Here is a 16,680-nt window from a genome sequence, read left to right on the forward strand (position 1 = left end):
AAACTAGAATGCTCTCTGTTATTGGCTGTGTGAATTAGGCTTGATCGGAGGGAAGATTTTTGGTCCTGTGTCTCAAGTAGGTGCTGAACTCGGCACTCTGCCATCTCGCAGTGCAAAGGGTTAATCAGGGCTTTTCCACAGTGTCCCGCTGGAGTAGCATGTTCCTGGACTTTGGCTTGGAGCACTAGAGGCATGATATTGCATAAGCTTGTTAATAGGCTTACATTTGTTAGGACAAGTAAATATTTAAGTGTAGGACAGTAAATATTAATTTAAGCGTAGATTTCTGAAATCTTTATAAAGAAAAAATTACCCCGAAAACAAAGATAGGTAGTGCCTTTTCTTGCCTGGAAAGTTACTGTTAAACCTTGTGTTTAAGCATTTAATTTAGCTGTAGATATTTCTTTTGTCTTTACCTATTAAAATAAAAGGCAAGTGACACCAAAAAAAATTTCTTGCCTGCATTTAGGTTGTTCTCAAACATTTTTATATGAAGGATACATATTATCTGTTATCCTGTTCGACAGGATATTAAGGTAAATTACATGAGATTTTTGAGTGTTTCGGCTCTTCCAAATGTCCTGTAGTTGAAACTGCTGGTTGTATGTGCAGAGTTCTTGGCGGGCACTCCCACGTCTGCAGGCCCCACATCCTGGAGTGCAGGTGCTGCTTTTACTCCTTGCACAGACCGCGGCAACTGCAGCGTCTTGGACATCCCCAAATCCTGCCGTTAATACCTGTGCAGTGTCCCCAGGCTTTCCTGTGTCCTCAGGGAGATGATCTAATGCCYTCCTTACAGCCCTGCTGGGATTTCCACCTCTCATTGCATCAAAAGGGGGGCAAAAAAAAAGCTCTGTCTTTGCTCGTTGCTTTCAGGAGACTTCAGACCTGTTTCTTTCGGAGCGCTGATACCTGAAGTATTTCTGTCGAGGCACCACAGGTCACTGATGGGATGGATGGGGATCATCCTTTACAGCCTAGCTATGCACCTAGAGCACGTGGCACTTGTGGTAAAACTGCCTTTAAAGGCAACAAATTAGGCCTGTAACTTGTGTTTTATAGGAAGGCAAGCTAGGTTATCCCAGAGGATTTTGTCAGATGTTTTTATGTATATAGAATTCAAATTTCTGGTTTAGGACTGAGTAGTCCTTTTTTTCATCTGCCAATTGCAGATCGTGTAGCAGCGTCTCTGGAAACTCCTCAGAGCCTTCCGTGTGGCGGAGCGGGCCCGCCGCGAGGCTGGGAGGTCCCGGSGCCAGTGCTCCCATTGCAAACCGTGTAGCTCATGGAGCTTAGAAAAGATGCTGATGTTTCCAGTGTTCAGGTGCAGGGGAAGTGGGAGAGGAATCTGTGTTGCTATTGACATCTCTGTGACTGCTGACAACAGAAATCTTGAAGAAAAATAATCTCTTCCAGAACATCAAGATGTCAAATTTGCATCCCTTAAAGACAGGCAGTTGCACTTCTGCCTGTTCCAAAATAATTACACGTATGGATACCATCCCAGTGTTACAAAGTTCTCTATTAAAAAAAAAATCCTCTCCTCTTAAATGGGCAGTCTAGTTTGTTTCAGAGATTTCTGTACCTCCGTAAACTGTCTTATGAACAGAGCCTTAAGGGCTCCACAAGTCCTTGTTTAACTTGCTGATTAGCACTGCCGAGCCTCTGTATTTTGTCAGTATTCCTCAGGTCAGTCTGGAAGATGCYTTCCAGGTATTTCAATGTGTTTCACTCTTAAGGTATATTAGTGACTTAGTAAATGGTGTATTTCTCTTTACTACTACAGTTTTAATGTACTTGTTTTTGTGTATGCCATGATGTAAGCTTTCCCTAAAGCTTTGTTGGGCAGAAGAGTGTATTGCAGCAAAAAAGGTATGTGGGGGAATTGGGTAACTTCCCCAAAAATGCACATCATGAGTTGAGGTAACTTGTATTCTAAGTAGTCTCTTAGATAATCACTCCCCAAGACTTCTATTGTTCCTGCAGAGAGCACAGAAAAAACACAGGAATGGTCTTGTAATCTGCATCAAATCAAAGTATTTTTATGGAAAAAAATAATGAATGAATATTAGGAAAAAAATCATTTTGGGCAGAGTTTAGGTTTATTTTAAGTTTGTTTTGTTTGCCTATCCATGCACTTCTGAGAAATCCAGTTGAGCTGCATTAGAAACAAATGTATTTCTCATGTTCTCATTATAATGCTTCTTAAAGTGTTCGTAGACCTGATGTTGGAAATAGATGATATGATCATGTCACATTAGTCATAGGATTGGGACAACAGAGCCGTGACTGCTGCAGATTCACATTAATTGCCTTCGTCTTCTTGCTGACTCATAAAATCCCTTAGAATCCATTGATCTGCAGCACAAAATGTCTCTGCTGTGCTACAGAGGATCTCTTCCCTTCCTCCATACTCCCCTCGTGTGATAAGGAGGGAAAGCAAGAAAAAGGGGAGAAAAAACCTCATAGCAAMCCTTTTTGTTCTGAATATTGCTTCTGAATATCGTGTTAAGGCCCCTTTTTAAGAGGAAGGGTTTCACCAAGACGGAGTCGGTGAATAGATGCAGTTACGCTGCTTGCCTCCCTGTCTTGTTTAGTTCATGTTTATAATTTATGTAAGCAGTGAGAAGATGCTATTGGATCTTACTACAGGCAGTGACTAAAACTTGTGAATTTGTGATCCGGGCTTTCTCCACCCAGGAACTGTAATTGGGCATCCTCGGAGCTGGGAGCCTGTAACACGGGAGGGTACCTGCTTCCCAGCTCCTCCTGAATAGCCCCTACAGCTGGGAGGAGAGGACAAGCTGTCCATGCCGAGGGCTCTGAAAAAGGAAAAATAAGAAACGTTTGTTGCTTTTTATAATTAATATTGCAGTAATGAGCATCCTCTGGAACCACTGCAGGTAGGGGAAGGATGTAGGTGGTGGAAAAGCTTGGAAGAAAAGCAGCATCAGCTGTCGAGAATTCTGTTTTCCTGCTTTGCAAATGCTGCTGCTGTAATTCTATCTGCAATTTTTTTTTTTTTTTTTCCTGATCATTCACCACTCAGCAGCTGGTAGGGAAGTCAGACTGCCTGGCAACCACCTGCAGAGCCGCAGAGATGAATTACATTTTCGGAAATAACACGCTCCTCTATTCCCGTGCCAGTCGGGGAAACACTAGCTCGAGCCACAGCTCGGTAGGCCCCAAGCACAAGCAGTGGGCAAAGAAGGGCTCYGCGGAGGAGCTGCGGAGCGAGCCCTCCCGCTGGCAGCAGATAGTGGCATTTTTCACTCGGAGACGGGGGTTCATTGACTGTATTTCTGTGGCTGCCAGCTCCACCCAGGTAATATGTCACTTGTTGGAGTTGCCGTGTCTGCATGTTTTCTGGTTGCTGCTGGGCAGAAATAGCCGTGTGTTTTTGTGTGCGTGCTCCTGCGTTAGCTCCGGTGCACGGAGGGGTCTTTGCCTGCTTTCGTTTTCAGGTTGCAGAGCTCGGGATAATTTTTGGTAGGGATGCATGAAAACAAAAATGCTTGAATGAGAGGTGGCTCTTTTAATGTTATTTTGCAAGTAGGGAGCTTCTGGTAAATCTAATCATGAGGTATTTTAATGGTATTGAAAAATGTATTTGCATTTTACCCCATGAGGGGAATTAAGTAGTTAGTACGAAATTCAATGATGTAATACTTAAGATGACAGTTCAAATACCATTTTTTGATTAAGAAATTATATTTAAAGGATTAAAAGATTTAAAGTCTGAAAGTATAGAGCACCCATTCTAATTGGTAACTCTTATCTTTGTGATTTTTTTTTAATTTTTTTTCTTGGCTGCAGGCAATCTATAACAAAAAGGAATGTCTTACGTATAGAATAAACATTTAATGTTAGTCTGCAAAGATCATAAAGGCGTTACATTTTGCAACTTTATGGTGAACCTGTTATGCTGTTTTTATTTTTTTATTGATCATTACTGCAAATCAAACCTACCTTTCCTGCTTCTCCCTGAAGCCYGCAAATTTGGGCAGGGTTCTGAAGAACAAGGATGTTAAGAGGAGTTTAAACTTACAAATGTTGTTAGCAAATGACTGTGTCAGTGAATAATGCTAAAAGGGAGGATATATGGAAAAAYGTGGCATCCAAATTCTTTGAGATTTTATAACTACATTTTTTTGTTAAGCTGAATTCAGCTTTAGCCAATAAAAGAACTTTCTTGATGTATGGTACTCCTTTTTTTAACCCGAGTGCTGCAGAAAATTTTAGAAAGAAAAAAATACTGTTTATAGAAATGGTGGTAGCAATAAAATATTCCTAGGTCTGCTGTATTGCAAACTATTTCGGAGATGCTAAAGAGGCGCTTCCTTTGGAAGCTACTTATTGCTTTCTGATTTTTGTTTGTGAGTTTAGAATAAACGGTGAACAGGAGGACTTTTTATAGAGGGCTCCTTAGTTGCTTATTGTCATAAATTTATATGACTAGAAGAAAGATCCTGTAGTTYGTCATGAGCCGTTATACAAACATAAGTTACTTTAAGTAGACATAGCACCTTTTGGGTACTGTTGTTTTTCTTTGGCAGAAGGAGCAGTAGTAGCTCTCTGAATAAATATTATAGTTSCACTTACCTGTTAATGTCTGAACATGCAATCCTGGAACACACGAAGACACGACCAGTCAGACAGGACCAGAAACTTGGTGCCTAGTGTAGTAGTGAGTAGTCCTCTTGTACTGGACCAGATGAGCATCCTAAGGTCTTTTCAGACCCAATCTGTGATTCTGAGAATATCTCATTGCTTGTTTTATTTTTCTCCTTGGCCAGAATTGTTTGGTCATAAGTCTGATGGTCCTTGCATTTAAAATAAATAAATAAATAAAAAGCTTAAGTATGCTTGTGGTCAAATAGAGGGAGGAAGAACATGTAATGTTTYGAAATGGTTGTAAAAGCTTAAATGGCATATTGTGGTACAGTACCGTGGAAGATAAGAGCCTTTGGCAGCCTTGTTGCCTGCAGGCGGGCAGTGCTGCYGTCTGACAGGGGCAGACGTTTCACACTGCCCCTTGCAGGGCAGTTCATTTTCAGCTCTCCAGSTTTTGTCCTGCGAGGCGGCAGCCTACAAATCCTTGGCCACTTGGATTTGCTCCTCTAAGAGCCATTCCCATCACCTCACTGCAGTCCAGCTCTTCCAGCTTTGCAGCATCCAAATAATAAATAGCGGTTCRCGTAGTGAGGCTTAAGAGAAGTGCTTACGGTGGCAAGCTTTATGTACACGTGCTTCAGGCTTCTTAACATGTGCAGAACCAAATGGATGGCTCTTAAAATACTAGCCTTTGGCTTCCCTTGCTGTGCTGGGAGTTCCTTGGRGGAATCTGCTGGATAGTGCCCAGTTTGGCTGTCCGTGTGTTTCCTTGGCTAGCTGGGTTGGGCTGCAGGTCTCGGCTCTGGCAGCGGTGAGAGGGCAGCGATGCCTGCGAGTGCCTTGGCTCAGGCCCTGGGGAAGGGCACGGGCTGCCCAGGGGCCTCACACCCGGTGCAGGTGAGGAGGAAGCTGCTGGTGGAAACCAGAGCACTCCTGGCACCATGGGTACCGCTGGGTTTATGCTCAAGCACTAGTTGTTGGTCTTGTGGCCTGGAGTGCGAGCAAGGAGGGAATCCTTTAACAAGCTGCAGAATCCCCCAAACTGGTAATTCATTTCCAAGCATTGAAATTGCTTTATTTGCTCATATCACCTCTCTTTTAATGCTACCAGCAAATTGAGCAATATACTCCTCACATTCAGGTAGGAGAAATAAAGGGAGCGAACAGACCCGCAGCAGCAAGGCCGGGCCCCATGAAGCGCCGCCTGCRCACTGAAGGTGCCCGCACTGATGCGTGGCTGCAGCAGCAGCCGCAGGAGTCCAGCGCYAGCCGCTGCTCTGCTCTTCTCTAAAGTCTTCCTCGAGCTCTGGAAATCCATTCTTGGGGTGCTGGTGAATACAGGGTCTTGCCATGAACCTCAGCTCTGGGTAGAAGTTTGGCCCATGTTGCACTTCAGACTTGGAAGTCATGGTTTGCATGGAACTCGCATGGCATTAAAGCACTTCCTCCAGCAGTGGCTTCATGGTGTTGCCGGAAGGTGAAGGAGTATAATGGACTAGAGGTGTTTGATATTGTAAAATCATTTAGCTCTTTGAATATGCTGTAAAATCATTTAGCTCTTTGAATATGCCATCTTGATTTCTACTTCTTATTTTTGCCTATCTCTAAAAATATATTTGGAATAAAAATAAATCAGCAGAAAACCCTCTTAATTTCATTTTTTCACTAATTTCTTTGGGGTTTTTGTGAAAAAGCTGAACGCCACCTTTCAGAGCTTTATCAAATAATTTTGGCCAATAGATTGAGGTCAGGCAGTCCGTTTCTTTGGATCTTCCCTTTAAAGTCCTGATTCATTTTTTAAGTGATCCTAGAATATTAATAGGAAAAATTTAATTCACTGTCATACCATGAACACAGTTCAAACATGCATAAGTTTTATATAATTGGGCAAGAAAAAARGTTTTTAAACACATCTAAATGATAGTTGAAATAAGCAGGTGCTTATGCTGCCTCTTTCTCTTAACTAAGGTTTTATAGTTCAGGAATTGCAAATGTGATTTTTCTTACGCTAGTGTTCCCCATTCTTTCTTTATTCTTGATAGATGTTACAATGTTTATATAATTGTAGGTATATAGACCCTACAACATGCTTAAGAATACATGAGATGAGATAAATAATTCTGGTGTAGTTATGTGACTTAAGCAAAAATTAAGCTTCATTAAAAAAAAAAAAAGAGGAACTTGCTGCAGGAAGAAACTGCAGCTAAAAGTTAAATATAAGCTAAGCACATTTGTTAGTAGTTTAAGTAATAAATAACTTACTCTCAGGAGATGTTAGTTAATAATATATTTTGGGAAAGATATTAAATGTCAGTGTAGCTGCAAGATTGCTCCAGCATTCCCTCAAGTTTGTAAGTGAAAATGGGACTTGATTATGTTAGCTATTGCATAGCATGAAGTTCTTCGATTTGCAGGATTTTTTAAAATYTWAAAATTTTAAAACTATTATTCATGTATCTTATGAATTTAAACAGGTGATACTGCTAAGAAAAAAAAATAGTAACTGTTTCATTAATACATAGAACTATGAACATGTTTTTCTTTTTAAATGCAGATCTTTACTTGTCTTTAAACTCCTGAGTTTAAAATTTAAATGTGCATTGCCTAGGCAAAAGTGTTGCTGTTGACTTTGTAATTAGCACCTAAGGAAACAGCTTTGAATAGTATCTGCAAAGTTGATTTTAATTATGACAGAGCAATTCCTGAATTTTAAACAAGARCTCAGATATGTTAAATTCTTTGGTTGTCTTAGTTTTGCTGTGATTATATCACATCTGTAGCAATGTGAATCCATCTAAAAGTAAAAAGAATTCTGGCCCTCTGGATTCATTTCCCATAAGATGGCATTATATGAAGGATAAAAACAGAAATGCTTTGAGAGGAAAGCATTGTGTGCTYGGATCTATAGACTGAAATGAGGCTGTACAAAATACTTGACGATCTAAATTCAGGCCTCAAGTGGCTGTTTCTGAAACCTTGGGTTTCTGCTGTAAACACTTTGTTTTTAGCTATATATGGTGGAGATGAGTATYGGCTTCCCAATGTGGTGAAGTATTCTTGCCAGTTAAAAAGGCAAATGTGATTTTAAAAGCGTTTTTTAAATCAATAAATCTTAAAAATGCATGTCMTGGTTGAGGTGGTATCATGTGGATGGTGTTGGCTGGTGTTGCCGGCCGCCGTTGCTGCTCTGCAGCTGCCGGTGCGTTCCTGAAGCCGGGGCCGTGCGCGTGTCCCGTCGGTGTTGGCGCACGCGGAGCGGCTCCGAGGCGCGACCCGCTGCGCGCGGCRAGCAGGGCTGGGGCTGCCCGGGCACCGCAGCTGCAGGGCTTCTGGGCTGCGTGTCCTCCCCTCTCGCTTCAGAGCTGATTGCAGCCTTTCTTCATGCTTCTATTCCACTGTTTCTCAAGAAAATTAGGTTTGCTGGAATGAGCCAGAAATCTGGTAAGCCAAGAAAAAGGGGCCACAAAGTGTCTTGCTTTTGGAGCACGGCCGCTTTGGGCGCTGTCTGTCTCCGCTGTGCCCGAGACTCGGAACCTTCAAGCCAGGCCGGTGGAGAAGCCTCTGGCAGCGCAGCCTCCTCGGCCCCAGCAGCCACCTCGGGGGGACTAACAGCGTCTCACTCTGTGAAGCGCAGAGAATGGAAGCCCCTGAGCGAGGTAGGACTCTGTAGGTCAGTTATAATCTCACTAACTTTTTTTTTGTGTGTGGTTTTAGTTGCTCTCTCAGTTGAGGCTTGCATTGATGRGGTGCTTTGAAAGGCCAGCGTGTCTTTCCCTAGCTCACTAAGCAGCTCCCAGCTCCAGGAGCAGAGCGTTTCTGTTCTGCTGCCAGAGCTGCTCGGCGTGTTTCGGTTAATGCAGTTAAGCAAATGAGCGTCTGCTGGAAGCACCGAATCCAGAGGCAGTGCCCTCCTCGCCCTGCTCTGCCTTGGTCTACAACGTCAAGAACTCTGTTATGATTAAAGATGTGGAAGATGATTCTTTTAGTCCTAAAACATTAAGGCAGCAAAAGTGTCTTGGATATTATTAGAAAACATGACTTCATCTTTTCAGAATGATCTGCATTTGTGCCTGAGGACTGACATGATATCCGCATCTCCTTTAACTCTTAACTCTTTAGTCTTTTTTAATCTTGGTAAATTTTGTATCCAGCCTCTCTAGGAACTGYGGCAGAGTTTGTTGTATTGCTGCGTACAGATAAATTGAAAAATGATCAGGATGTAGCCTATGCATTCTCTTTTCAGAATAAATTCCCTTTCTAGAACCTTTGCKGCAGCCTGTGCTTGATCCCTGTCTTCCAGAACAGAGGAGGTACTTGAATGTGTCTTCTTGGATAACAATCGCTTCTTAATATTTTGGGCCAAAGAAGTATGCTGTTGATCTTTCCTTTTTCCTGAAAATGATTTTTTTCTATAGGTTTTCTTTCTGTATTAACATTTGATTCTTTTTTACCTTGATCAAAATTCTTTAGCAGTGCTCAGAAATGGTCCTACCCAAGAGTAAACAATCCTGAATACCAGGTAAACAGTCCTGAATACCAGATAAGCTCATAGTCCCTGATATGCTTTATGCTTCTCCTTAAGAACCTCACTTAAATRGACACCAACTGGTCTTGGAGAGGTGGTAGAATAACATAAATGAAACGGGGATTGTTGCCTACTGTGGGATGAGATATTTGAGACCCACATGGTGTGGTGTACTGCGGTTGCTTATAGCTTGATACTAAGTGAGGAGATCAGAACAGTGTTTGGCCTGCTGCTGCTYGCTGAACTTCAAGTACAAGCGTTTTGTGAGGTGTTCCCAGTGCGTTTCTGGTTTTACGTGTGTTGCTTTGACAGATCTGTGAAGGAGGAGAAATGTGACAGAGTAGATCGCCCCTTTGCCCATCATGTAGTAGCTCCGTAACTGACCTGCTTGGTGCATGTTTTCCTTTCCTGAGGAAGGTACTGTTCACCTCATGTGTCTTCCCAGTTTCAATCCAGTGAGGAATGTGTAGTTTCATGKGTAAGTTTAGGCACACTAAAAGGTATCTCTTGTTGGAAGCAAAGATAAATYGTTTAGATGACAGTTGGAACAGCAGGTGCACTGCTAACCAAACCATGGATGCAGTTTTAGCAGGGTTAGATTGAAAAGGACACAGTGTTGGTCACAGGAACATCCCTTAGAAGAGTAACAGGATCAAATGTATCAACAGGCCCCGAGAGGGATGTAGCCATCCGGTCAGTGTAGCCATCCGGTCAGTGCCGGGTTCATGTTAAACCAGCAGTCTCAGACCATCAGTTTCATTTCCTGTGAAAAGGTTAGGAATCACATCACATCACTGCTTCACAGCACGGCCTCCTAAGGTTGTACCAGCAAAGCCCAGAAAACTGCAACCCTGAAGCTGAGTTCCATGCAGCCTTTTAGAAGCACCACCACCAGCACCTAGCAAGTGCCCCTTTTGAGGAACTGTCTTCTCGTGTTGCCCAGACTGGCACCAGCAAATGCCCTGTCTGTAGCAGTCAAAATAACTAGGCTTGTAGTCTTCCCTGGTGCAGTATTCCACACCAAAGGAAAAATGCCTGTAACTTCTGGATGTCCTGGTAAAGCTGTGGTCTGCTCTTGTGTCCATTTGGGACACTCACTGGCCCTGCAGATGGCCGTTGCTTGCCAGTGGCTTGTGTGTCCTCTGGTAGCTGCTTGGGCTTGGATAGAAGATGCCCAGTGGTGTGTTCTGGCTCTCGAGCCATGCAAACAGTGCACGTTCCTATTTTACAAATACTTCCTCCTGGAAGCTGCTTCTGAAGGAAGTGCTGAAGTTGTGATGTTTTGATCCCTGTTTCACAGATAAGACTGACCTCTGTTCTCTGAGAACATSTATGCCAGCGATCTGATCTGTGCTRMCATGCATTTAAGTTTGACTGTTTACCTTTTCCTTTGGAGAGATGAGGTGGAGAGGGAGGAACTTGGGAAGCCCCAGCTCTAGGGAATGACAACCCTCTTCTATTGCAATTTTTAGGGCACCTCCTGTATCACAACCACGTTATGGCTTCCGCCCCTCTCTGCCACCAGCACAAGCACTCCGGCCCTGCCTTCCAGTTGGGATTCCCCCAGGATGTCTCTGCTGTTTGTCGCTATTCCACGTGGCTTTGGCTGGTGTTGGATTTCATCTCCTTGCGCATATCRCGCTTCTCTTGTCCCCGGCTTGCACTGCATCTCATCTCAGTTGTGCATTTGCCTCTCTTCCTTTTTCTTTTAAAAAACGTTTGGCTGCACRTTAGAGTGTAATTGAACTAATATAGTGTCTAGATAGCAGATTTGTGACTTGTTTCGTCTCTGATATGCTCATCTTGGCATCTACCAATATTCTGCTTATTGCTCCATTAAGCTATTGTTTCAGTACATRTTGCAAGTTTTTCTTGCAGCAGTGCTTTTTGTGAAAGGGTGCATCTGCACAATGGTTTAACAAAAACCTCATCACTTTACCCTTATTTCTTACAACTATTAAAAAGGACAGGACAATATAGATCAGAATTTGTTTTTAACACTGTCAAAATAGAAACACTCATCCATTTTTTTTCTCTATGCCTTTGTAGGCAACTTAAAAGGGTTTTTAACTTTCTTTTAATTTGCCATTAACTTTTTAACCTCCATGTGAAAGATAACATTGTTTTTGAAGGCCAGTAGCAGTGCAGTTGTATGAGGCTTTTACAAGGACTTTCGGTGTTTCCCCCAGGAGAGGGGAATGGAACGAGGTTTAAGTCTGGCCTCTGTTCCCGGTTTTCCCTTAGCCAAGCAGTCTGTGTTACCCATCTCCCAGGAAAGGGGGCTAGGTTGGGTAAAAGACAAGCTGGATAAAAGGGAGGAGGGGTAACGTTGCTTGGATATTTCGTGTACAGCGCTCCTCCAAAGTAAGATTAATTTACCAAGTAAATTGTAGCTATCTTAATTAACTAGCTGTATCTGAATGTGCAGTGTGATGTAATAGGTGATAAAAGAGCCAATTTTATCTTTGGAAAAAGATAAAATTTGGGTGCTGCTCTGACAGCTTTTCAAGCCAGCTTGAAATCCTGGCTTGGGAAAGGATGTTGATGGGTCAGGAAAGAGTTTTCAGGAACTTGTTTCAGGGGCTTGTAACCCAACATTGCACTCAGGAAGACCATCTTTAAAAYGAGAAACTTCAGAAGCTCTGCTTGGTTTCTCCAAAAGAAGGACATYGATGATTTGATCACCGACTATGAATAAATATATGGGCATAGATTTCTGAAGCCAGAAAGCTTGTTTATTTAGTGGGAAAAGGCATCTAAATGCCAAGTCGGGGAACAGAAGCTAAACAAATATAGAAAAACTGATATGGATGAACTAGAAAGCTGAATTTTAAAGGAGATTAATGTAATTATCTCGAAAGCTTAGTAGAATATGATGCACTACAGATCAGGGCAATAAATGTTTCCTGTATAAAAAGAAACAGAATATCAAATAAGGTTTGTAACTTGAAGAGTATTAAACTATATCACAATTTCTGATCCAAAATATAATAAAATTCATTTAAACAGCTATTTAGAACCCAAAACTGCTGAAAGCTTTACTGCTTATAATTCCACTCTTACCCTTTCTGCAATTCTCTTTAAACAATAAACACTGTAAAGTAAATTCTATGTGTAACTTASGTTGAGCCCCTTATGACTTGTTGCAGAACCAGCACTTAAGCAGTTTAATCCTGGATCACCTGCTCTGCAAGATGCCTGTGCGATACTGTGCAATGAGGGGGACGAGAGCATGGCCCTAGGTTATATTGCTAGGAAAGAGAGGAAAGCCAAAATAAATATTTACCACGAAACAAAACCTAGAAATGGCTGTATAAAAAACTGAGTTTGTCTCTCACTTGAACTTAGTGTAGTTCTTGTGACTGACTTATGTATATTTTAAAAAAATTAAAAAAAAATCTGTTGCCAGTAAAGAGAACTAAAATTCATTTGGTAAGAGGCACAGGTGACCAATATAAGATGACATTTACTCAAGATTTCTTAAGGAACGTTGTGTTTAACATGGCTGAGCTGTACATTGTATAGTGTGTGACCTTTTATGTTTAAGCTGCCTTAGTATTCCTGGAATTACATTTAAAAAAAAAAAAAAAAAGAAAAAACCACGAGGCTTTAAAAAAAAAAAAAAAAAAAACCCAAACTAAGCTGTAATTTCTTGAGCTGCAGCTGAGCAGCTCTGATTTTCCGTATTGTATAGGGTATAGATTAGCTATTGCTTTTCCAGGAAGAGATTTTTGGGGTTGTCACAGGTGGTTCTCTGAAAACATTGCCGTCACCCTGGTGCAAAGGCTGTGAGCTCTTCCCAGCGAAGCGAGCTCCTTTTGGGGTGCCTCTGTTGTGAGCTCTGCAGGGGCTTCTGGTCACCTTGTCTCATGCAAGTACAATATAAGTAAAAAGGAAAGAGGGTAGTAAAAATAATAGGGGAATAGCCTACTTTTTGGTAGGCACAGATTAAGAGRACTAGAGCTGTTAAGTGCAGGAACAGCTGAGGGGGGATAGGATGGAGACATAAAAAGCACCAGTGAAGTGGAGAAGGTTCCCAATTAGAAATGATTTAACAGATTTCCTACACTAAATCTGTCGCATAACCGTGTACTGCATGAAGACACTTCTGCTGAAATTATGCAACCCTGCTGCGGAGCRCTCGGGAGAAGAGAAGGTTCAAACAGACTGACTTCAAAATGGACTTAGATGAACCTGCAGTGAGAGGTCCCAGGTAGCTACCAAAGGCAGCAGGTGAGGAGATCCTTAAACTGCTGATGGTTTCCTGGGACAGCATTATCGTGAATATATCCTACTTGCCCATACGTTAGTGTTGGATGTTAGTGAGGATCTGGGCTAGTAGAACCTTTGCTCCCATCCATATGGGAGTTCTTACTGGTTTTGTAAAATATATTTTTTAACAGAGAGCAACATGAACTATTAGAATCAAGCGCTTGTGTCTGCAGCAAGTTGTCATTTGATGCCTTTGAATAAATTACACTGGATAAAAATATGATCAGTGTCTGGAGGATGTTCTGAAGCTCAGTGAGAATTTATGAGTGTGATGCAGGAATCTGAATTTCTCTTGCCTTGCTGTGTCAGGCTCACTGATCACAGTCATCTGACCTTAAAGTCTCCTAAGAAGATGCCTTCTGATGGTTGGGTAGATTATTCCTCGAGCGTAGTGTCTGTCATGAGATGATGGAAATAGCAGGAACGGATCTTGGATTGCATCTGGGAGGGATGTAATGCCTTTTTAAGAGTTGCCAGAAAATGGGATTAGGGAAACATCTAACACAGGTGAGTTCCTACCTGCCCATCCTTGGGCATGCCAAAATCTGAAACATTCTCATTGCGTCTTGCTGGCTTTCTGCTGAAGAGAACAGATATATCAATATGCGTTGCCTATGTTCTAATGTAAACRAGAAGTGGCAGGAGTGCTGACAGTTTGCTTTTTATCTGGTGTTAATTTTTATGCCATACGTTGTTCCTTTCACATACTTCCTTGTAACGTTGGCTTTCGAAAATGCCTTTGACAGTTACTAATTTGGGTATAAGGCTCAGTAGTCAGTGTGGAAAGCACATTTTGTTTCCTAGTTCTTAAGAGCTGAAGCAGTGGAACAGCAGTTCTAGCTCTCTTTCTTTACCTGATCCTTTTTACCTGTCTCTTTTTTTCAAGCTGTAGGAATTTTTGTCCTTCAACTTGAAAAACTACAACTAGATGTAGAACATACCAAGATACAAGCTTTCCTTTGCACTTTTCACTTTAGGAGAGGAAATTCTGAGATTTTCAGGCTGGTGTCCCGTGGCTGATAGCGGCTCTCAGAGCCCTCATGTCCTGCTTCCAGCAGCAGCTGAAGTGGAGGGTAGGGAGGAGCATAAGAGGAGGTAAAATAGGTGCAGTTGCTCCTCTGGCAACTTGCACCACAGCGTTTCGTCAAACCTGTAGCTTCAACAGCAACCTGTGACAAGGAATTGAAGAGCAAAAGAGCAAGTTCTTCCTGTTCTGTGGCCTAATGAGGGGAGGAAATTCTGTGTTCTGGCACTTGTTTTTAAAAGCATCTTGGTTTTAGTCAGTAATGTAAACTTAAAAGTCAACATAAATGTTTGTTTTCTATTGTAAGGCTGMGTAAAGTTAGATTCTTTCATAAATTATACTGAAAAGTACTGAAATCTTCAGAAATATTTGGCAAATGGTTTTGTAAGAAACAAATCAGTCTGCTTGTGGAGTGAGAGTTTGCACAAGTAATGCTAGGCATCAAGTCTATAGTAACTTCTACAGAGAGTCTGCTGAAGGCCGACATGACAAAGTACCTGCTTTGCTGAGGTGCTGTAGGACGCTTGTGACTCGCGGTACGGACGGCCTGCGTTGTGTAACGGTGCTGGTGCGGAGATGGCGTTATCGCCAAATGTTGTCATGGAAGCAAATTCGGAGGTACTTTCCAGTGTTTCCATGGTGTGAGAAAGAATAAAATCAGATGAGGTAATCGTGTGGTGGAGATTTTAGCCTTGGCTCTGGGCAAAGAAAAGGCAAGGCGTGTGGAGAGCAGTAACAGCTCCTGCTGGTGCCCGCGGCGTGTGGGAGGAGGGCAGGTGCCTGATGCCACTTCTGTGTGTGGAGCAGACACGTATGAAACAGGAGTGATATGGAGTAAAGATACCCTGTAGGAAAATGAAGTCAATAATATTACAGAATTTTCCAGTCTTTATTTCTGGATATGTTTAATGGATGGTTATAAATACTCTTCTTGTCTGATTTTTGTTGCCCAGTAATGCGAGTTAAATTGCTTCTTGCACACGCTCAGTCGTTCAGGGCAACTTTCTTTATTCTTGTAAAGATAATAGATTGTTCATAAAGCCAGTATTATTTTAATAACCTGTTTTTAGCRCAGTTCTTGCCTCACTGGAGTTCACTGACTTCTTTAAATCCCTTCCTCGAACCATGTTTTAAGATTGTACCTTTGCAGATGGTGTGTGGGGGGCTCTAAGTGAGGCTGAGTGGTTCTGATACCRAAGGAAAAAAAATGATGCTTTGGATAAGATGAAGTTCAAATGTGTCATTTTCATAACTTACAGCGTGCTTATAGATGTACTCAATTAAAAACAAACCTAAAAAATAATCTTGATCCACATATTTCTGGTACTGGAGAAAAATTSTTCCACAATATCAGAGCTAGACGTGGAGGTCACCTTTCCTGTTAGTGATTTATAAAGGAGGAAATAACTCTTCCTAGACAGTATGTTTATTCTCCAAAGAATTTAGGAGGGAGTGGGGATTTATGTGCTTTCTGACCTTATAAGAAGCATCATTTCTATTAAGAAATAAYGAGCCTTTATGTCTGTATTTGGATACATGGTGTTCATGGGARCCATACATGGTGTTTTGGGGAGCCAATGCCAGCTATCACATTTCACTTTGCTACCACAGAATACCTTTCATGTCTTCAGTCTGAGAAGCTGAAAATACTGATGCCACAAAATTGCTGCTATTTCCTCTATAATGAAGTCTTAAAGCACTTCTCTTTGCCCAGATTTTCTCATGCTGAAACACTACAATATGTGAAACACTACAGTGAAACAATATGTTCTGTGTGGACTCTGCACTGTTATGTTAAAGCTGTTATTTAAATGGTGCTTTCTAGATCTTGTTTTACCCAATTTATACAAAATTATTATAAATTTGGAATGTGACTCCCAACTGAATCATTTTAAACATTTCTTGAGAGATTTGGCAAGACCAAACTAAMTAAAAATTAGTTAGAGCTGAAATAAGCACTTAGACTACTGACTTGAAAAGAGGCCACCAGTGTTCTCCTTTCTTGAAATCTTGATTGTGATTGGAATTAACTCTGTGGTTCATTTTGAGATTCCGAGAGGGATAGGACTGATAACTGCTTGCTGAAGCTTTGGGGTCTTGTTCATATTTGCATGAAGTTCTGGAAGATTTACCTCCTGACCAGCCGCTGGCTGCAGGGCGAAAGGAGCTGGGGATTGCGGCGACTTCAGGCCCCGCTGCGGCTCTGCACGCGGCTCTGTATGCAGTAGCTAAGCTCAGCTTAGCT

The 16,680-nt window shown here is 41.9% G+C and overlaps 1 protein-coding gene across 12 annotated transcripts in view; it reads left to right on the top strand.

The window, feature by feature from the left end:
- The window catches only part of DLG1 (discs large MAGUK scaffold protein 1), a 122,042-nt gene that overhangs the window by 46,543 nt on the left and 58,819 nt on the right, over positions 1-16,680 (top strand). For 3 of the 12 annotated variants that reach the window (XM_026039526.1, XM_026039527.1, XM_026039525.1), the window contains exon 1: positions 3,101-3,325. The exons of the other annotated variants lie outside the window; for them this stretch is intronic. In XM_026039526.1, the coding sequence (XP_025895311.1) occupies positions 3,101-3,325 (225 nt within the window). Of the gene's footprint in view, positions 1-3,100; positions 3,326-16,680 lie in introns of those variants that run through there. 12 annotated transcript variants of the gene reach the window in all.

Source organism: Nothoprocta perdicaria, unplaced genomic scaffold (assembly GCF_003342845.1).
Source record: "Nothoprocta perdicaria isolate Ctin4 unplaced genomic scaffold, notPer1 scaffold_232, whole genome shotgun sequence".
In the NCBI taxonomy this organism is placed as follows: Eukaryota; Metazoa; Chordata; class Aves; order Tinamiformes; family Tinamidae; genus Nothoprocta; species Nothoprocta perdicaria.